At 46.8% G+C, this 22,709-nt stretch overlaps 1 protein-coding gene across 7 annotated transcripts; it reads right to left on the reverse strand.

The window, feature by feature from the left end:
• Positions 1–857: 857 nt before the first annotated feature.
• On the reverse strand, positions 858–22,709 carry DSN1 (DSN1 component of MIS12 kinetochore complex). Of its 7 annotated transcripts, none has more exons than XM_030915696.1 (12): positions 22,559–22,676; positions 22,096–22,219; positions 20,017–20,065; positions 19,468–19,572; positions 16,339–16,412; positions 15,132–15,204; positions 12,218–12,305; positions 8,830–8,889; positions 8,360–8,434; positions 5,363–5,510; positions 4,134–4,221; positions 858–1,953 (listed from the first exon to the last, which is right to left on the reverse strand). In XM_030915696.1, the coding sequence occupies exons 2-12, from the start codon at positions 22,141–22,143 to the stop codon at positions 1,850–1,852; spliced, it is 912 nt and encodes a 303-aa protein (XP_030771556.1). In that variant the 5' UTR covers positions 22,144–22,219; positions 22,559–22,676; the 3' UTR covers positions 858–1,849. The 7 variants fall into 7 exon arrangements, with proteins under 7 accessions (XP_030771556.1, XP_030771555.1, XP_030771557.1 ...); XM_030915695.1 differs by having other exon boundaries at positions 19,468–19,788; XM_030915697.1 differs by lacking the exon at positions 22,096–22,219 and having other exon boundaries at positions 22,559–22,688.

Raw genomic sequence — 22,709 nt, forward strand, 5'->3', positions numbered from 1 at the left:
GTAGAGACGGGGTTTCACCGTGTTAGCCAGGATGGTCTCGATCTCCTGACCTCGTGATCTGCCCATCTCGGCCTCCCAAAGTAATTCTTGTATTTTTAATAGAGACGGTGTTTCACTATGTTGGTCAGGCTGGTCTTGAACTCCTGACCCAGTGATCTGCCCACCTTGGCCTCCCAAAGTGCTGGGGTTACAGGTGTGAGCCACTGGGCCCTGCCCTCCCTTTTTTTTGATATGGAGTCTTTTGCCCAGGCTGGAGTGCAGTGGTGTGATCTTGGCTCACTGCAACCTCCGCCTCCCGGGTTCAATCAATTCTCCTGCCTCAGTCCCCTGAGTAGCTGGAACTACTTAACTGGTACATGCCACCATGCCCAGCTAATTTTTTTTTTTTTTTTTTTTTGAGACGGAGTCTCGCTCTGTCGCCCAGGCTGGAGTGCAGCGGCCGGATCTCAGCTCACTGCAAGCTTCGCCTCCCGAGTTTACGCCATTCTCCTGCCTCAGCCTCCTGAGTAGCTGGGACTACAGGCGCCCGCCACCTCGCCCGGCTAGTTTTTTGTATTTTTTAGTAGAGACGGGGTTTCACCGTGTTAGCCAGGATGGTCTCGATCTGCTGACCTCGTGATCCGCCCGTCTCGGCCTCCCAAAGTGCTGGGATTACAGGCTTGAGCCACCGCGCCCGGCCGCCCAGCTAATTTTTTTTTCTAGTAGAGACAGGGTTTCACTGTGTTGCCCAGGCTGGTCGTAAACTCCTGAGCTCAGGCAATCTGCCCGCCTAGGCCTCCCAAAGTGCTGGGATTATAGGCATGAGCCACCGTGCCCAGTACTCCTGTCTTTTTGTTTATACACTCAAAACACAGACAAAGACAAGGGAAAGCTTTTAATTATGTGCAAGTTTACAATACAGATTATAAACAAAGAGAACAATGAATGGTAGTACTTAGTTCTTTCTTGTCATGAATCTAGGATTTAGGAGGTCAACTCAATAATAAAAACGGAAGCACATTACAGACAACAGGATATAGAGAATGAGTGGTATTTCCTTCAAATTGAACATCTTGTGACGTGACATATATATCCCAATGATGCAAACAATGCTCAAAACTTTTCCTTTTTTTTACAATTTTTAATTTTTTTTAAAGACACTGTCTCACTCTGTTGCTCAGACTGGAGTGCACTGGTGCAGTGAGAGCTCACTGCAGCCTCAACCTCCCGGGCTCAAGCAATCCTCCCACCTCAGCTTTCTGAGTAGCTGGCACTACAGGCGCACGCCACCACACCCAGCTAACTTTTTGTATTTTTTGTAGACAGGATTTCACCTTATTTCTCAGGCTGGTCTTGAACCTCTGGGCTCAAGCAATCCACCCACCTCAGTCTCCCAAAGTGCTAGGATTACAGGCGTGAGCCACTATGCCCAGCCTCAAAACTCTTCTACCTAAAATCACCTTCAGAGCCATGCTAGAAAATTAGTATCATTCCTTTACAACCAGAATCCAAGTTGGCCACTAAAATGTTTCCTTAGACTTGGTCCTAAATGATTTTTGGATTATTTCAAAACCTGAAAAACACCTTCATAGGATAAATATAAAATAATGGGCCACTGGATCTGAAGAGCATTTCAAAAAAGAAGTTTGAACTTTCAAGCATTTTGTACATTCCTGGGAAAAACGTCTATACAATATTCATTTGATGTACAAATTCCATCACTTTTTAGAAAAAAGTCAAAGTGCTCTATAGTCAGTCCAGCCAGTTATCTTCAAAGGCAACAGAGCAGAAATCACGCAGTCACCACGTGCTGGGGCACTCTTCCCATTCCTCTCCTCTTGGGCACCTTGTGGCAGGAAAGCTCATAAGGTCACTGACAAGATCCAGATCCACGTGTGGCAGGTGGGTTCTGCAGCTGAAGCTTCAACAGTTTTCGAGCTGGTGAGGGATCTAATTGTTGCATGCTTCTCTTCCCTGCAGAGAAAAGAGGCCAAAAAAAATAAATTTCAATTGAAATAACATAACATTTATTGAAAACTTAATGTATGGACATTGTGCCAGACATGGAAGGGCATTACAAAGACAAATAAGAGAGTCTCTGGCCTCAAGGAGATGACAATTTGGTAAGAATTATCATCTTACCGCAGCTGGGCAAAGTGGCTCACGCCTGTAATCGCAGAACTTCGGAAAACAAAGGCGGGAGGATTGTTTGAAGTTTGAGACTAGCCTGGGCAACACAGTAAGACCTTGTCTCTACAAAAAAAAAAAAAAAAAAAAAAAAAAAAAAAATTAGCCTAGCATGGTCCTAGCATGATCCTCCAGCTACACAGGAGGCAGGAGGATCAGCTGGGAGCCCAGAAAGCTGAGGCTGCAATAAGTCATGACTGCACTCCTGTATTCCAGCCTGGGCGACAGAGCAAGACCCTATCTTAAAAAAAAAAAAAAAAAAAAAAAAAAAAAAAAAAAAAAAAGGGTGGTTCATGCCTATAATCCCAACACTTTGGAAAGCCAAAGTTGGTGGATCACTTGCGGTCAGAAGTTCAAGATCAGCCTGACCAACGTGGTGAAAACCTATCTCTACTAAAAATACAAAAATTAGCCAGGCATGGTGACACATGCCTGTAATCCCAGCTACTCAGGAGAATGAGGTGGGAGAATATCTTGAACTCAGGAGGCGGAGGTTGCAGTGAGCCAAGATCATGGCGCTGCACTCTAGCCTGGGCAACAGAGCGAGCCTCTGTCTCAAAAAAAAAAAGCCAGCCACCACTAAATTCACAATACAACATGATCAGTAAGAAGATGGAGGCTGGGCGCAGTGGCTCAAGCCTGTAATCCCAGCACTTTGGGAGGCCGAGGCAGGTGGATCACCTGAAGTCAGGAGTTCGAGACCAGCCTGACCAACATGGAGAAACCCCATCTCTACTAAAAATACAAAATTAGCCAGGCGTGGTGGAGCATGCCTATAATCCCAGCTACTCAGGAGGCTGAGACAGGAGAAATCACTTGAACGCGGGAAGCAGAGGTTGCAGTGAGCCGAGATCTCGCCATTATACTCTAGCCTGGGCAACAAGAGCGAAACTCCTTCTCAAAACAAACAAACAAACAAACAAACAAACAAACAAACAAAATGATGGTCAGGCGCAGTGGCTCACACTTGTAATCCCAGCACTCTGGGGGGCCAAGGCAGGAGGATCACTTGAGCCCAGGAGTTGAAGACCAGCCTGGACAACACAGCCTGGACCATCTCTACAAAAAAATTAAAAATTTAGCTGGGTGTGGTGGTGCACGCTTTTAGTCCCAGCTACTCTGGGAGCCTGAGGTGAAAGGACTGCTTGAGCCTATCAGGTTGAGGCTGCAGTGAGCTGTGCAGTCATTGCACCACTGCACTCCAACCTGGATGAGAGCAAGGGTGAGACTTTGCCTCAAAAAAAAAAAAAAAAAAAAAAAAAAAAAAGAAAAGAAAATTAAGGTATGTATAACAAATAATTAAGGGCTGAGAGGTCAGGAAAAGCTAGGGAGGAGTAATGTCAGTGTCACTTAGTGAATTCTTGAGAAATGAGGACGGAAAAAGCAATGGGTGGGTATTTCTTAAGTCTTGGATTTACCAGAACAACAACATATTTCATGGGGATTTAATTCTCAGTCTACTGTGCTTCTTTTTTTTTTGAGACGGGGTCTCGCTCTGTCGCCCAGGCTGGAGTGCAGTGGCCGGATCTCAGCTCACTGCAAGCTCCGCCTCCCGGGTTTACGCCATTCTCCTGCCTCAGCCTCCCGAGTAGCTGGGACTACAGGTGCCCGCCACCTTGCCCGGCTAGTTTTTTGTATTTTTTAGTAGAGACGGGGTTTCACCGTGTTCTCCAGGATGGTCTCGATCTCCTGACCTCGTGATCCGCCCGTCTCGGCCTCCCAAAGTGCTGGGATTACAGGCTTGAGCCACCGCGCCCGGCCTACTGTGCTTCTGTAGAATTTACATCTAGAAATTTCCTATCAAATAGTATGTATCGATAACATACTATTTATTGTGGGGAGAAAAACAAATCACCTCATATAGGTCTTACTCTCTTGGACCATAGGCTTTGAAGGACAGTTTGTATCCCAAAAGCTATCAGATGGAAAACAGCCCAAACTCTGGTCCCCTCAAGAGACAAGCTTACCGAGCTGTACTGACACCTTCTGGAAGCACTGGGTACTTTCCTCCATAAAGGCCTGCAGCTGTTTCACTGATCCTTGCAGCTCATCCATCTGCAGAAAAAAGACAGCTGTGAGCTGTAAAGGTCCATGGCTTCTTAGATGTTCCTCAAACCCGACAAGCAAGCTCTTGCTCAGGAGCTTTGGGCTTGCTGTTCTTTCAGCCTGGAATGCTTATGCCAGATATTCTGTTTGTTCCTCCAAAGTCACACCACATTCTTCTCCAGGTTGCTCTATGCTCCAGGAGGCTGACCCGTGTAACCTCTACCAACAGGATGCCTAAGTGGGAAGGAGCTGAACGAGTCATCTTGAGTTGGCTCTCTCAAATCAGCTAACTATGTGACTTTCTCCCATTAGGTGCCACAGTAACTGCTACTCCCTCCTCCCTTTCAGGCCTAGGGGGAGTAAGAGCTCTGCTGCCTATAAGCCCCAGGTTACTCCACTAACCCTTGTGGTTCTCCAATACTCATATCTTTCTATTTAGCTTTTTTGAAAATAAACTCTTATTGAATTGTCCTTTCAAATGCCATCTGCTTGCTGTTAATACCTGGATTGACACAATACTATTCCCTCAAATGTCCTCATGGTTCATTTCCTTCAAGTCTGTTAAAATGGCACCTCAAAGGGGCCTTCAATAACCTTCCTATATAAAATAGCAACCCATCAACCTCCCTATACTGTCCTTCCCTCTTACCCTGCTTCATCAGCATTTACCACTATATATTCATTTTTTTATTTTTTTATTTTTTATTTTTTTGAGACAGAGTCTCGCTCTCACCCAGGCTGGAGTGCAGTGGCACGATCTCGGCTCACTGCAAGCTCCACCTCCTGGGTTCAGGCCATTCCCCTGCCTCAGCCTCCTGAGTAGCTGGGACCACACGCGCCTGCCACCACGCCCGGCTAATTTTTTGTATTTTTAGTAGACATGGGGTTTCACCGTGTTAGCCAGGATGGTCTCGATCTCCTGACCTCGTGATCCGCCCACCTCGGCCTCCCAAAGTGCTTGGATTACAGGCGTGAGCCACCGCGCCCGGCCTGTTTATTATTTTTTAATTGTCTCTCCATATTTTCCCAAGGTAGAGCTGAATATACTTATTCAACTTACACTTATACATATTCTCCAGGTCTTTTAATTTCCAAGGATTACAAGGTGGCAAGCTGGATAACTCAACCAAATAAACATGAGCCCACTTACCACCAACTCCATACAATCAAAGACTTTGCTCTGGTTCTGTAATAATTTCTGGTAGTCAGGCTTTGTATTAAGAACTTCATTCTGAGAAGATCCACGATATGTGATAGGTTCCACTTTGACCTCACTAATTTTGGCCTCAGTTGATCCTCTAAAAACAAAACAAAAGTGCTTTCAAGGGATTTTGTAATTATTTTCTGGAAGAGATACCAAAGATTATCCTATAAAGCTGAATCAGTATTCCTCAACTCCACACTAGGTATAGGCTCTCTTAACAGGAAGTTTTTTTTTTTTTTGAGACTGAGTCTCACACTGTTGCCTAGGCTGGAATGAAGTGGCGTGGTCTCGGCTCACTGAAAAACCTCTGCCTCCTGGGTTCAAGCGATTTTCCTGTCTCAGCCTCCCGAGTAGCTGGGATTTCAGGCGCCTGCCACCATGCCCAGCTAATTTTTTGTATTTTTAGTAGAGATGGGGTTTCACCATGTTGGCCAGGCTGGTCTCGAACTCCTGAACTTGTGATCCACCTGCCTCGGCCTCCAAAAGTGCTAGAATTACAGGCATGAGCCACCGCGCCTGGCCTTAACAAGAAGTTCTGAAACAACTGTCTAGTATTCATGTCTTTATACCTCTGGACTCCAGGAAATGCTGGAAGCTTCCAGTCAGTTGAATCCACTTAATAGTAAGGTCCATATACCAGAAAGACTATACTTGGGAGAGTGAAGCCAAAGTTTGCTATCCTAAAGTCAGGGCCTATGATTGTTTACCAAAACACACTGGCCTACCTCAATTATCTAAAATAACTGAACAGGACTGAGAGTTCATGAAAACTGATGAACAACAACTTTTTTTTTTTTTTTTTTTTGAGACGGAGTCTCGCTCTGTCGCCCAGGCTGGAGTGCAGTGGCCAGATCTCAGCTCACTGCAAGCTCCGCCTCCCGGGTTTATGCCATTCTCCTGCCTCAGCCTCCCGAGTAGCTCGGATTACAGGCGCCTGCCACCTTGCCCAGCTAGTTTTTTGTATTTTTTTAGTAGAGACGGGGTTTCCCCGTGTTAGCCAGGATGGTCTCGATCTCCTGACCTCGTGATCCGCCTGCCTCGGCCTCCCAAAGTGCTGGGATTACAGGCTTGAGCCACCGCGCCCGGCCGAACAACAACTTTAATAACAACAACTACTACAATTTACTGAGTGCTAAGTAGGTGCCAGACACTACTGGGTACTTTACATTTAACCTAATTTGACACTCACAATAACCCAATGAGGAAGGTACTAATATCATCCCCATTTTCAAATGAGGAACCTCAGGCTCATTCAGGACTAAGTGATTTGCCCAAGATCACAAAACTAAGGAAAAGTTAGAGTCTGAACAGACAGTCTGCTTCTAGAACCATTCCTTTTAACCTATAAGCTTTGCCACAAAAGTTTTTTTTTTTTTTTTTTTGAGACGGAGTCTTGCTCTGCCGCCCAGGCTGGAGTGCAGTGGCCGGCTCTCAGCTCACTGCAAGCTCCGCCTCCCGGGTTCACGCCATTCTCCTGTCTCAGCCTCCCGAGTAGCTGGGACTACAGGCGCCCGCCTCGTCGCCCGGCTAGTTTTTTGTATTTTTTAGTAGAGACGGGGTTTCACCGTATTAGCCAGGATGGTCTCGATCTCCTGACCTCATGATCCGCCCGTCTCGGCCTCCCAAAGTGCTGGGATTACAGGCTTGAGCCACCGCGCCTGGCCAAAAGTTTTTATATGAAACTGGCATCTTACACATTATCTTTCTTCATAAACAGAGTATGTAAGGGGTGAAAAGTAACTGATAACCATCATTACCTGGACTGGGGAAGTTTTTCAAACCATGGTCCTCAGAGACCCTCTCTACTGAGAGGCCACTTCTGCAATTAGGGTTTTGACTAACATTTTGTCGTTGGGATTCTAGCTGAGATTTTATTTTGAAAAAAAAAAAAAAAAAAAGCTTAAAACCATGGCTTAAATGTTCATCTAAATCAAAATCTAGCATTTTCTGGCCAGGTGCCGTGGCTTACAAATGTAATCTCAACACTTTGGGAGGCCAAGATGGGCAGATCACTTGAGGCCAGGAGTTCATAACCAGCCTGGCCAACATGGCAAAACCATGGTGTGGTGGAGCACGCCTGTAATCCCAGCTACTCGGGAGGCTGAGGCAGGAGAATCGCTTGAACCCAGGAGGTGGAGGCTGCAGTGAGCTCAGATCGTGCCACTGCACTCCAGCGTGGGCAACAGAGCAAAAAAACAAACAAAAAAACAACAAAAAACACCCAGCCCAGCCTGGCCAACATGGTGAAATCCTGTCTCTACTAAAAATACAAAAATTAGCCAGGCATCATGGCACACACCTGTAGTCCCAGCTACTCAGGAGGCTGAGGCAGGAGAATTGCTTGAACACGGGAGGTGGAGTGAGTTGAGATAGCACCAGGCACTCCAGCCTGGGCAACAGAGCGAGAGTCTATCTCCAAAACAAAACAAAACAAACAAACAAACAAACAAAACACCTAGCACTTTCCTACTTTTCCTCTACCTTCAAGACCCAAAGATCCTCTCTTTCCTCACATCCTCCTCATCACCCACTTTCATGTCTTTCTGTTTCCAAGAAGGCCCTGGCCAAGGGCATCCCCCAAAACATGCAGCTCATAGGCCATGTGCTCATTGAAGCCCCTTGATTACTGTTCTTGGCCCAGGCCCAGGCTGCTAGGTACAATGTAGAGATATGCCTGTCTCCCCCAGGATATGAAATGATAGCCAAGGACACAGAACAGAAGCAATTGTGTTTTGGACCAAAAATAGTGACACCAACTCTTCCTTCCTCTCACTCACTTCCCGTTTATGGTCAGAGAGTGCTAATACACACTACAGAATTTGATGAGCTTATTGGCCTGTGAGAAAGGATTCATCTTTCAATTTGTACTAACAGAACTGAAATAAACCCCAATCAAACTCCATAAGGTTTTTAAAGACAGTTTTTACAGTTCATAGATCTAACCTGGACAATATCTCTTCAGCCTCCTGCTGGTAGTGCACCAAGAGCTGATCCCAAATCTGACGTTCTAAAGAAAACCTGTAAGAATCAGGAAAAAAAATTCAGTTAATTTTTATAATCTTATTCTGAATCACTCACAGTAACAATAAGTATGTTAGGTGTACAATCTAGATGTAAAATGTGAGTTGAAAGGTCATTACAGGATTAGAAAGCCTGACCAATTCAGAGGATATTTAATCATACCAAACCTCAGTTCTTCAAGTCAAATTAATATTTGTGTTCTCTAGATTCCATTCTGTGAAACGGATCATTAGTAGAGTCCATAAAAATCTCAATATGAGCCTTCTAACTTCTAGTATTGGTGCACTAATGCTGACTCTCCAAATACAATGCTTACTATTCATTTTTTCCAAGTTAGTTAATTTCCCCAGATAGGAGAATGAATTTAGATTTTCTAACAAAGGTTAACTTACTTTGTTATGTATTCCTTCATCTCAGCCACAGATGCTTCCAGAGAAAAATCTGATGCTTTTCTGGAAAACAGATAGGATTATGACATAAATCTTTCAAGAAATATTTGCTTTAATATAATCGCTTATAAATTATTTATTTGATACAGAGTTTCGCTCTTGTTGCCCAGGCTGGAGTGCAATGGCACAATCTCGGCTCACTGACCCTTCTGCCTCCCTGGTTCAACAGATTCTCCTACCTCAGCCTCCAGAGTAGCTGGGATCACAGGCATGCACCACCACGCCCGGCTACTTTTGTATTTTTAGTAGAGATGGGGTTTCTCCATGTTGGTCAGGTTGGTCTCAAACTCCCGACCTCAGGTGACCCGCCCGCCTCAGCCTCCCAAAGTGCTGGGATTATAGGCGTGAGAAACAGCGCCTGGCCGGTGGCTCAAGCCTGTAATCCCAGCACTTTGGGAGGCCGAGACGGGTGGATCACGAGGTCAGGAGATCGAGACCATCCTGGGTAACAAGGTGAAACCCCGTCTCTACTAAAACTACAAAAAACTAGCCGGGCGAGGTGGTGGGCGCCTGTAGTCCCAGCTACTCCGGAGGCTGAGGCAGGAGAATGGCATAAACCCGGGAGGCGGAGCTTGCAGTGAGCTGAGATCCGGCCACTGCACTGCAGCCTGGGCGACAGAGCGAGACTCCGTCTCAAAAAAAAAAAAAAAAAAAAAGAAACAGCGCCTGGCTACAGCCTCCCAAAGTGCTGGGATTATAGGTGTGAGAAACAGCGTCCGGCTATTTATTTATTTTTGAGACAGAGTCTGGCTCTGTCACCCAGGTGGGAGTACAGTGGCTCAATCTCAGCTTGCTGCAACCTCCGCCTCCCGGGTTCAAGTGATTTTCCTGCCTCAGCCTCCAGAGTAGCTGGGATGACAGACGCCCACCACCACCCCCAGCTAATTTTTGTATTTTTGATAGAGATGGGGTTTCACTATGTTGGCCAGGCTGGTCTCGAACTCCTGACCTCATGACCCACCCACCTCAGCCTCCCAAAGTGCTGGGATTACAGGTGAGAGCCACCGCACCCAGTCTTTTATTTATTTTTAGTAGAGATGCAGTCTCTCCATGTTGCCCAGGTCTCAAACTCCTGGGCTCAAGTGATCCTCACACCTCAGTTACAGGTGGGAGCCACCATGCCCAGACTCCCTTACATAATTTTTGTCTTTCAAAAAATACTTAATGTTGGACTCTATTTCACTTTTCCACTAGGTAATAGCTTTCTTTTTTTTTTTTTTTTCCTGAGATGGAGTCTCGCTCTGTCACCCAGGCTGGAGTGCAGTGACGCTATCTTGGCTCACTGCAAGCTTCGCCTCCCAGGTTCATGCCATTCTCCTGCCTCAGCCTCAGGCGCCCACCAACATGCCCAGCTAATTTTTTGTATTTTTAGTAGAGACGGGTTTTCACCGTGTTAGCCAGGATGGTCTCGATCTCCTGACCTCGTGATCCGCCTGCCTCGGCCTCCCAAACAGATGGGATTACAGGTGTGAGCAACCGTGCCCAGTTTGCACTAGGTAATAGCTTTCTAAGCTATAGGTAATAGCTAGGTAATAGCTTTCTAAGTGGTCTCTTTATATTCTGTTTTACTTATCAATTCCAATTCACATCATGGCCAGATTAACCTTTTTTTTTTTTTTTTTTGAGACGGAGTCTCGCTCTGTCACCCAGGCTGGAGTGCAGTGGCCGGATCTCGGCTCACTGCAAGCTCCGCCTCCCGGGTTTACGCCATTCTCCTGCCTCAGCCTCCCGAGTAGCTGGGACTACAGGCGCCCGCCACCTCGCCCAGCTAGTTTTTTGTATTTTTTTCAGTAGAGATGGGGTTTCACCTTGTTAGCCAGGATGGTCTCGATCTCCTGACCTAGTGATCCGCCCGTCTCGGCCTCCCAAAGTGCTGAGATTACAGGCTTGAGCCACCGCGCCCGGCCCAGATTAACCTTTCTTAAAATATTTCTCTAATTTTTTTTTCCTTGCTTAAAAACTCCGTGTCTCTCGGCCGGGCGTGGTGGCTCACGCCTGTAATCCCAGCACTTTGGGAGGCTCAAACGGGTGGATCACCTGGGGTCAGGAGTTCAAGATCAGCCTGGCTAACATGGTGAAACCTCGTTTCTATAAAAATACAAAAAATAAGTCCAGCATGGTGGGGCACACCTGTAATCCCAGCAACTCGGGAGGCTGAGGCAGGAGAATTGCTTGAGCCAGGGAGGCGGAGATTACAGTGAGCCAAGATCGCGCCATTGCACTCCAGCCTGGGCAACAGAGCAAGACTCTGTCTCAAAAAACAAAAATTTAAAAAAATAAATAAATAAGCCGGATGCGGTGGCTCATGTCTGTAATCCCAGCACTTTGGGAGGCCGAGGCAGGTGGATTACTTGAGGTCAGGAGCTCGAGACTAGCCTGGCCAATATGGTGAAACCCTGTCTCTACTAAAAAAAAAAATACAAAAATTAGCCAGGTGTGGTGGTGGGCACCTGTAATACCAGCTGCTTGGGAGGCTGAGGCAAGAGAATTGCTTAAACCTGGGAGACAGAGGTTAGTCAGCCACGATTGCGCCATTGCACTACAGCCTGGGTAACAGAGCAAGACTCTGTCTCAAAAAACAAAAATTGAAAAAAGAAAAAAAAGCTGGGCATGGTGGCTCACGTCTGTAATGCCAGCACTTTGGGAAGCTGAGGTGGGTGGATTACTTGAGGTCAGGAGCTTGAGACCAGCCTGGTCAGCATGGTGAAACCCCATCTCTACTAAAAATACAAAAAAATTAGCCAGGCATGGTGGCACATGCCTCTAGTCCCAGCTACCTGAGAGGCTGAGGCAGAAGAACGGTTTGAACCCGGGAGATGGAGGTTGCAGTGAGCCAAGATAACACCATTGCACTCCAGCCTGGGGGACAGAGCAAGGTTCCAAACCAAAAAATAAATAAATAAATAAAAAGAGAAGATGCTGAATAAATGTTTGTTGGTAAATGAACAACTATCTAATTATAACAAAAGTCCTAACTCTTTTTTTTTTCTTTTGAGACGGAGTCTCTCTGTCTCCCAGGCTGGAGTGTAGTGGCCCAATCTCGGCTCACTGCAAGTTCCACCTCCTGGGTTCATGCCATTCTCCTGCCTCAGTCTCCCGAGTAGCTTGGACTACAGGCACCTGCCACCACGCCTGGCTAATTGTTTTTTTTTTTTGTATTTTTAGTAGAGATGGGGTTTCACCATGTTAGCCAGGATGGTCTTGATCTTCTGACCTTGTGATCTGCCCACCTCGGCTTCCCAAAGTGTTGGGATTACAGGGGTTAGCCACAGTGCCTGGCCAAAAGTCCTAATTCAATCATAATTTAGGACAGAAGGGGAACTGCTCTTACCCATTTGAATGTTCAAAACATTTTTGTAGAGTTCCATCAGTTTCCAGTCCGTCTGCAAAATGTTTCAATTCTTCAGAAAGAGAAGATGCTAGACAGAACAAATTTACGTGTCATAAAATAAAGAAAATATACATTTTCACAGTGAAATGCTGACAAAGGTATATTAAGGTAGTCTCAGCTCTAGGGTCTGCTGTTACATGTTGGTCCTCAAGCCCGCCCAAAAGTGTGGAGTTAAGTATGTAGAAAGATTGTACCTTTTTTTTCTGGCAGGTACAGATAAAATGAAAGACAACTCATTTTTATCTATTTATTTAGACAGACTCTCGCTTTGTCACCTCGGCTGAAGTGCAGTGGTGTGATCTCAGCTCACTGCAACCTCCATCTTCTGGGGTCGAGCAATATAACCCCCGCCTCAGCCTCCCTATTTGCTGGGAATACAGGCAGCACCACCATGCCCAGCTAATTTTTGTATTTTCTGTAGAAATGGGGTTTTACCATGTTGCCTAGGCTGGTCTCCAGCTCCTGGGCTCAAGTGATTCACCTGCCTCAGCCTCCCAAAGTCCTGGGATTATAGGCGTAAGTAAGCCACTGTGCCCAGCCTTTATAATATTTATGATGCTTTGGCCGGGCGCGGTGGCTCAAGCCTGTAATCCCAGCACTTTGGGAGGCCGAGATGGGCGGATCACAAGGTCAGGAGATCGAGACCATCCTAGCTAACACGGTGAACCCCCATCTCTACTAAAAAATACAAAAAATTAGCCGGGCGAGGTGGCGGTCGCCTGTAGTCCCAGCTACTCAGGAGGCTGAGGCAGAAGAATGGCGTGAACCCGGGAGGCGGAGCTTGCAGTGAGCTGAGATCCGGCCACAGCACTCCAGCCTGGGCGGCAGAGTGAGACTCCGTCTCAAAAAAAAAAAAATAAATAAAAAAAAAAAAAAAAAAAAAAAAAAAACATTTATGATGTTTCTATAAATGACCTGTGAAAAAGCAGTTTAAAAGGTGTATCTGAGGCTGGGCACAGTGGCTCACACCTGTAATCCCAGCATTTTTGGAGGCCAAGGCAGGCGGACCACTTGAGGTCAGGAGTTCAAGACCAGCCAGGCCAACATTATGAAACCCTGTCTCCACTACAAATACAAAAATTAGCTGGGTATGGTGGTGCACGCCTGTAATCCCAGCTACTCGGGAGGCTGAGGCAGGGGAATCGCTTGAACCTGGGAGGCAGAGGTTGCAGTGAGCTGAGATGGTGCCACTGCACACCAGCCTGGGCGAGAATGAGACTCTATCTCAAAACAAAAAAAAAACAAAAAAAACTCAGGCAATAGGCAAGAGGGTAATAAGAAACAAGGAGGCAAATAAAAAATTATGGGCATAGCCAGGCATAGTGCTTGTAGTCCCAGCTACTTAGGAGGCTAAGGCAGGAGGATTGCTTGAGCCCAGCACAGCCTGAGCAACATAGTGAACCTCCATCTCTTTATTAGAAAAAGAAAACCAGGCTGGGCGCCGTGGCTCATGCCTATTATCCCAGCACTTTGGGAGGCCAAGGTGGGCAGATCACGAGGTCAAGAGATCAAGACCATCCTGGCCAACATGGTGAAACCCAGTCTCTACTAAAAACGTAAAAATTAGCTGAGAATGGTGGCGCGTGCCTGTAGTCCCAGCTACTCGGGAGACTGAGGCAGGAGAATTGCTTGAACCTGGGAGGTAAAGGTTACAGTGAACCAAGATTGCACCACTGTACTCCAGTTTGGCAACAGAGCAAGACTCTGCCTAAAAAAAAAAAAAAAAAAAAAAAAAAAAAAAAAAAAAAAAAAAAAAAAAAAAAAGGAAAGGAAAGGAAAGGGAGGGGAGGGGAGGGGAAAGGCGGGAAGGGAAACCAAAAAGGCCAGGCACAGTGCCTTACTGCTATAATCCCAGAACTTCGGGATGCTGAGGTGGGTGAATCGCCTGAGGTCAGGAGTTCGAGATCAGCCTGGCCAATACGGCAAAACCCTGTCTCTACTAGAAATACTGGGTGACAGAGCGCAACTCCATCTCAAAAAAAAGAAAAAGAAAGCAATAAATATTTCTGCAAGGATACACAAGAAACTGGTGACCATAGTTACATTTGGGGAGAGGAACTGAGACGGGGTCAGAGTGGAAGAGAAGATTATTTTCCACTTTCATACCACCTGAGCTTCATAAGCATATATTCTTGCAAGCTAAAAAAAGTGGGGGGCTGGACACAGTGTCTCATGCCTGTAATCCCAGCACGTTGGGAGGCCAAAGTGGGCAGATCACTTGAGGTAAGGAGTTCAAGACCAGCCTGGCCAACATGGTGAAACCTCTTCTCTACTAAAAATACAAAAATTAGCCAGGCATGGTGGCTTCCAGCTACTCAGGAGGCTCAGGCAGGAGAACTGCTTGAACCCAGGAGGCAGAGACTGCAGTGAGCCAAGATCACCCACTGCACTCCAGTCTGGGCAACAGAATGAGACTCTGTCTTTAAAAAAAAAAAAAAGGGGGGCCGGGTGTGGTGGCTCACGCCTGTAATCCCAGCACTTTGGGAGGCCGAGGCGGGTGGATCACGAGGTCAGGAGATCGAGACCATTCTGGCTAACACGGTGAAACCCCGTCTCTACCGAAAATACAAAAAAATAGCCAGCAGTGGTGGTGGGCGCCTGTAGTCCCAGCTACTCGGGAGGCTGAGGCAGGAGAATGGCGTGAATCTGGGAGGCGGAGCTTGCAGTGAGCCGAGATCGCGCCACTGCACTCCAGCCTGGGCGACAGAGCAAGACTCCACCTCACAAAAAAAAAAAAAAAAAAAAAAAGGTGGGGGAGCTAGTTTTATAAGGCAGCAGCTTCTGTAAATGGGGATGCTGTGAGCAAAGCTTTGACTGCCCAGGGTCAAAGCTCACTTATCTGTTAGCAACTTACCTTTGGCTCTAAAACTTTCAAGACTGAAGCCCTTAGTGTCCCTTAGGAAAGGTTCAAGTTTCTGAATAGAGAACTAAATAAAGAAAAGCATTTTTAGTACAACCACCAAAAATTTCCAGGCCAGTCCTAAATTTATGTCACTTTCTGATGTTTAATAAATATGAAACTAAATACTAAATATGATTTAATTTTTACACATAAGACTTTTCACAGAAACAAATAAATAGATAAGAAAAAAAACAAAAACAAAAACAAAAAAACACCTCTTTGTTGACCAGGCACAGTGGCTCATGCCTGTAATCCCAGCACTTTGGGAGGCCGAGGCAGGCGGATCATAAGGTCAGGAGATGGAGACCATCCTGGCCAACATGGTGAAACCCTGTCTCTACTAAAAATACAAAAAAAATTAGCTGGGCATGGTGGCGTGTGCCTGTAATCCCAGCTACTCGGGAGGGTGAGGCAGGAGAACTTCTTGAACCTGGGAGGCGGAGGTTGCAGTGAGCTGAGATGTGCCACTGCACTCCAGGCTGGTGATAGAGCGAGACTCCGTCTCAAAAAAACAAAAAACAAACAAACAAAAAACTCTTTGTTGCTTGGACTATAGATTTTGACTTTCCGTTCAGGAAAAAAAAAAAGGTTATTTAATTCATACAAATTACCTGCTTATCTAAACTGATGTAAATACCTGGTAACCACATAATACACAATACAACTTAAAAAAAGTCTGGGCGCGGTGGCTCACACCTGTAATTCTAGCACTTTGGGAGGCCAAGGTGGGTGGACTGCCTGAGCTCAGGTGTTCAAGACCAGCCTGGGCAACACAGTGAAACCTCGTCTTTACTAAAATACAAAAAATTAAGGGCTGGATAGGGTGGCTCACGCCTGAAATCCCACTACTTTGGGAGGCCGAGGCAGGCGGATCAGGAGGTCAGGAGATCGAGACCATTCTGGCCAACACAGTGAAACCCCGTCTCTACTGAAAGTACAAAAATTAGCTGGGCGTGGTGGCACGTGCTTATAGTCCCAGCTACTCAGGAGGCTGAGGCAGGAGAATCACTTGAGCCCGGGAGGTGGAGGTTGCAGTGAGTTAAGATCACACCACTGCACTCCAGCCTGGGCGACAGAATCAGAATCCATCTGAAAAAAAAAGATGGTCACAATAGCAGTTAACAAACACAAAAACATTTCCCAGCTACAAGAACCTCACCTGGAAACTGGAAAGCAGGAGACAGCCAAGCCGTTTGCTTTCTGCTAAATCGACACTGATAGACCGGCTGAGCTCTAACATAAAACATAGCCACATTTAAGGAGCTGGATAGTTACATAGTTAGCAACTAACAAAACTAAAAAGTATCCTCCCTCTTGATAAATCCAACTTAAGGCAAGAATGGCCTTCTTTAGTTAAAGACAGAATTCTAATTTTTGCAGGATCACTGAGGAATGAAGTTAACCCATTTATGCACCCAAACTTAAAAAAAAAAAAGTTATAGGAATCTTTGTATTGGCTGGGTACGGTGGCTCACGCCTATAGTCCCAACACTCTGGGGCCAAGGCATGGGATCACTTGAGACCACGAGCTGGAGACCAGCCTGGACAACATGGTGAAATCCTGTCTCTACTAACAATAGAAAAATCAGCCAGGAGTGGTGGCATGTGCCTGTAATCCCAGCTACTCCAGAGGCTGAGGCATGAGAATCAAAAGAGCCCAGGAGGCAGAAGCTGCAGTGAGCCGAGAGGTTGCAGTAGCTGGGACTACAAGCAGGCGCCACCATACCCAGGTAATTTTTTATATTTTTAGTAGAGACAGGGCTTCCCCATGTTGGCCAGGTTGGTCTTGAACTCCTGGCCTCAGGTGATCTGCCTGCCTTGGCCTTCCAAAGTACTGGGATTACAGGTGTGAGCCACCGTGCCTGGCCACATTTGAGCATTTTTATAAGACAGGCACTGCAGGCCGGGTGCGGTGGCTCAAGCCTGTAATCCCAGCACTTTGGGAGGCCGAGACAGGCGGATCACGAGGTCAGGAGATCGAGACCATCCTGGCTAACACAGTGAAACCCCGTCTCTACTTAAAAAAATACAAAAAACTGGCCGGGCGCGGTGGCTCAAGCCTGTAATCCCAGCACTTTGGGAGGCCGAGACGGGTGGATCACGAGGTCAGGAGATCGAGACCATCCTGGCTAACACGGTGAAACCCCGTCTCTACTAAAAAATACAAAAAAAAAAAAAAAAACTAGCTGGGCGAGGTGGCGGACACCTGTAGTCCCAGCTACTCCGGAGGCTGAGGCAGGAGAATGGCGGGAACCCAGAAGGCGGAGCTTGCAGTGAGCTGAGTTCTGGCCACTGCACTCCAGCCTGGGCGACAGAGCAAGACTCCGCCTCAAAAAAAAAAAAAAAAAAAAAAAATTATGTCCATTTGAAAACAATTATTACATAGCAAAGGAATTTTGCCTTGTGAATTATGAGAGCTACATGTCTTTTTGCCCTCTAGGTTCAGCTGGTTGTGTTTTTAAAGTTCTTGTCTCTTCTCTTAATTGTCACTGCTGTTAGTCAAGAAAAGAGGATACTTTCTGCCTATAACCAAGGAAACCTGGCAGGTTGCCAGAAATAACTAGGCAATAACCAATCTTATTACATTGGTGCTTTTCTGTTTAAGTCTAAATGCTCTGGCATAGAGCTAAAGGTAGGGCTAATCTTGGGATGCACTGATATTTTCTCAGCACATCTAAGGACTAAAGTACATGGGCCTTGTGGCAGCAATTTTCTGATGTGCTAAGTGGCTATCTTTACCCAGATTTCCTTCTGTGCATCAGACCACTTGGAAATGGGATGATACCTTAAAACTAATCACAACAGCTTAACATTTCAGGGCTTACTATCTGCCAAGTACTGTGTTATGTAAGATAGGTACTATTTCACCTCCAAGCTGCTGATGAGGACCTTAAGGCAAAGAAGGTTAAGTAATTTACTCAACACCACAGAGCTAGTAGTCTTCCTGAAATATGCAAGCCTTTCCACGTTATATTCTGTACTTTGATGCTTACTAAGATATAGTTACTATTGTAAATTCACACAAAATGACACAAATCACATTCTGCATAGCATCCCTAAAAACTAAGTTTTTTATTCTAGATACACACACACACACACACACAGAGAGAGAGAGAGAGAAAGAAAGTGAGGCGGGGTGGGGGGTGCAGCAAGGGAGGAGGGAAGGGGGGGTAGTGAAAAAGAGACAAAGTTTTTGAGAGACAGGGGTCTTACTTTGTCACCCAGCATAGATTGAGTGGCACAATCACAGCTCACTGCTGCCTTGAATTCCTGCACCCAAGTGATCCTCTTGCCTCAGCCTCTCTCCAGTAGCTGAGACTACAGGTACGTGCCACCATGCCCTGCTATGTTTTAAAAAACTTTTTGTAAAGATGGGGTCTAGGCCGGGCGCGGTGGCTCAAGCCTGTAATCCCAGCACTTTGGGAGGCCGAGACGGGCAGATCACGAGGTCAGGAGATCGAGACCTTCCTGGCTAACATGGTGAAACCCCGTCTCTACTAAAAAATACAAAAAAACTAGCCGGGCGAGGTGGCGGGCGCCTGTATTCCCAGCTACTTGGGAGGCTGAGGCAGGAGAATGGCGTAAACCCGGGAGGCGGAGCTTGCAGTGAGCTGAGATCCGGTCACTGCACTCCAGCCTGGGCGACATAGCGAGACTCCGTCTCAAAAAAAATAAAATAAAATAAAATAAAAGAGATGGGGTCTTGCCATTTTGCCTAGGTTGTCCTCAAACTCCTGGACTCAAGCAATCCTCCTGCCTCCCAAAGTGCTGGGATTACAGGCATGGCCCACTCTAGTTATTTGTATGTGCATCTTCCCTGAGATATTTTCAGTTACAAAGGCTAAAATCAGGTATCAACCCAACTATCTTCTGCTCCACTTTAGGGTATGAGACAGAAAACCACAGAAAGAAATCTTTAATGTCTGTCATCCTAGCAGGTGAATATTGAACAATTAGAAATTTATTTGTGGCAGCTAATAACATAAGTAGTAAACCAGGTGCAGTGGCTCATGCCTGTAGTCCCAGCTACTTGGGAGGCTGAAGTGGGAAGACTGCTTGAGCCCAGAAGTTCAAGTCCAGCTCAGACAGCACAGCAACATCCTGTCTCTTAAAAAGAAATAGCAGTGATACTGAACATTTACTAGGTGTTTGATATCAGTACTTATAAAGTAGCAAGTCATGTCTATTCTCCTACACTTTCTGCCATACCTCACTGCCTCTTATCTGAGCTGGAACCTGTCTCTTATCTGAGCTGGAGCCTCACTGTCTTGTGTATACAGCACCCCACCTGTGATGCCCTGGTGAATGGGATGCAGCGACTTCCGCCGGTTCGTTTCTTTCATACTTGATCGCCGCCAGGATTGCCTCCTGTCTTGGTAACTGGCAGATTGTTCTTGAGGAGACAAATGAAGGGACTTCAACGGAAGTCTTTCCTGGTGGCTGAGATCACAATTTTCCCCTTTTTTAGGGCTACAGCCAAGGTGAATTCTTTCCTCTGAAACGCCTTGATGCATCTCCAGGGAGGCAGATGTTTTAGTAAACACTTCCACAGGACTGAGACTTGATTCCAATTGATGATCATGAGTCTTAGACATCACTGGTCCTTTTTCTAGCATTTGTTATAAAAAAGTCAAAATACAAAATCAAACCTGCCACAACTATTTGTGCAAAAAAGTGGAAAAAGTAAATGTATGCCCCTAGATCGTGGAAACATAAATAAAGTATCTCTGCAAATTAGTATGTGATTCCAAATCCACCAGGAGCCAGGAAAGATTTAGGTATAGCTCAGAAGCCTGAACCCAAGGTAAGAGGTACTGAATTTCACTATAATACTTACCATCTATGATCTCTGATCTAGTCACTGAAGTCATCCTAGGTGGGAAACTCTGAAAATAGGAAAATGAAGTGATCTGTTCTTCACATTTCAGCTGCAGTCTCAGTGGGGCTTTCCAGCCTCTCCGAGCTACCCTTGTCCACCTTCCTGACAGAGAATATCAGCAGGGGCCATCACCTCCTCTTCTGAATTTCTGTATACTTTATTGCTAGAAATATTCAAATCTCCCTGAACACACACGCTACCTTACTTCCCAGTTACTTTGTGTTTAACTAGTCCCTAATTCCATTGATGACATTATGGTCTACCTGGTCTTCCAAACTAGAAAAACCACATCATCCATTACTTCTTTTTTTTTTTGAGACAGAGTCTCGCTCTGTCGCCCAGGCTAGAGTGCAGTGGCCGGATCTCAGCTCACTGCAAGCTCCGCCTCCCGGGTTTATGCCATTCTCCTGCCTCAGCCTCCCCAGTAGCTGGGACTACAGGCGCCCGCCACCTCGCCCGGCTAGTTTTTGTATTTTTTTTTTTTAGTAGAGACGGGGTTTCACCGTGTTAGCCAGGATGGTCTCGATCTCCTGACCTCGTGATCCGCCCATCTCGGCCTCCCAAAGTGCTGGGATTACAGGCTTGAGCCACCGCGCCCGGCCCATCCATTACTTCTTATTCTTAGTTTTCCAGATCCAAAGTCCTAACTGTTCTATAAACAGTTTCTAAATCTTTTCTCCATTCTCACTGTTACTGGTTTATTTATTATTTTGAGACATGGTCTTGCTCTGTTGCCCAGGCTGGAGTGCAGTGGCGCAATCTTGGCTCACTGAAACCTCCTCCTCCCCAGTTCAGGTGATTCTCCTGCCTCAGCCTCCTGAGTAGCTGGGATTACAGGCGTGCACCACCATGCCTGGCTAATTCGTGCATTTTTAGTAGAGAGAGGGTTTCCCCATGTTGGCCAGGCTGGTCTCAAACTCCTGGCCTCAAGTGACCAACCAGCCTAGGCCTCCCAAAGTCCTGGGATTACAGGCGTGAGCCACCACGCCCAGCCTCACTGTTACTAGTTTAGTTCAGGTCTCATAATTTCTGGTCCCTCCCACTATCTAACAGTCTCTCCACTAGTTTTTCTGCCTCCAGCTGCCCCTCTCCAGTCTATTCTTTGTTTTTGTTTTTTTTTGAGGTGGAGTCTCGCTCTGTCGCCGAGGCTGAAGTGTAGTGGCACAGTCTCAGCTCACTGCAACTTCCACCTCCCAGGTTCAAGCAATTATCCTGCCTCAGTTTCCTGAGTAGCTGGGATTACAGGTGCCCGCCACCACACCCGGCTAATTTTTGTATTTTTAGTAGAGATGGGGTTTCCCCATATTGGCCAGGCTGGTCTCAAACGCTTGACCTCAGGTGATCCGCCTGACTCGGCCTCCCAAAGTGCTGGGATTACAGGCCTGAGCCACCATGCCCGGCCCAGTCTATTCCTTAGACAGCTGCCGGGACTCTTCCAAAGTGTACTCAACACCTTAGGTAAACTAGCCCCAATTTACCCATTCCTGCTCTCTCCTCCCACTCCTATTCCCTGTATTACTTCTGAATCTTTGCACGTATGTGTCCTTCTACCTGTTAAACTTATTTATCCTTCCCAACCTAGCTCAAATATGAAGCTTTCACATCACTTCTCTTTTGCAGAGTTGGTGGCTACGCCCCTTGGCCTTCGTAGCATTGGCTATAAAATTTGTTTACATGTCTGTCTCCCCAGCCAGGCTGTATTTGTATTCCTAGTGCCTGTCATGAACAACTGACTGAAGAATGCAGGGATGTGACCTAGGCATCTCTTCATCGTCCCCCCCCGCCCCCCAGCAGAAATCCGTCTGTGGGGGATGCTAAGTAAAAAGATATGAATACATGCAGAGGAACAAGAGAAAAACATAACAAGGAGGGGTCGCTCAAGGATCTGAATCCTCCACAGTCCTTATAATCGTATCACACAGATCCAGACTGGGATAATAACGATTGTATCACACAGATCCAAGCTTAGAAAAGCAACAACTGTCAACTATTAAATGCTTATTCTATGCTAGAATCTGTGCTACGTAAGCGCTTTACCTGCATTGTTATTCCACTTAATCCTTTCCACAACTCCGTAAGCACCATTAACTCCACTTTGCAGACAGGGGAACTGAAGTTCAGAGGGGCAAAAAGCCTGGCCCAAGCTTGTGACACAGCCAGCCTGGGGGCAGAAGGGAAATTCGAACCCAGGCCTGTCACCCCAGGCCTCTGCCCAGTCCTCACCCGTTTCTGGAGCCTAGACCCCTGGCTCAGCATATACGTCTCTAATGGGGTTAGTAAGGGGGACTGCCCTCGGGTTTCATTTCACCCGGGAGGAGGTCGCAGCACCCCCGGGGCCTCCCAGTGTCCACGGTCGGGGCCGGGGGTGCGGCGGGTCGAGCTGGGCCGAGGAGTACAACGCCAAAGAGATGAGTGCGGCGGCGGGCGGGGCCCCATCAGAGAACAAGCCTGTGACTGCCTGACCTCAGGGCGACGCCCGTCCAGTCCGGAGCCTCCGTACCTGAAACACAAGGCCACGGGTCGCTCTCCACAGCCCCAGGTCACTCCTGGACGCCTTGCGCCCCCGCAGCAGATCCTCCCTGGTCGGGGTCAAGCGGTCTCCGCCTTCTACGTCACTGTCACCGCCTCCGAAACTCCCGCCAACCAAGGGC

This window comes from Rhinopithecus roxellana, chromosome 13 (genome assembly GCF_007565055.1).
Source record: "Rhinopithecus roxellana isolate Shanxi Qingling chromosome 13, ASM756505v1, whole genome shotgun sequence".
Lineage (NCBI taxonomy): Eukaryota > Metazoa > Chordata > Mammalia > Primates > Cercopithecidae > Rhinopithecus > Rhinopithecus roxellana.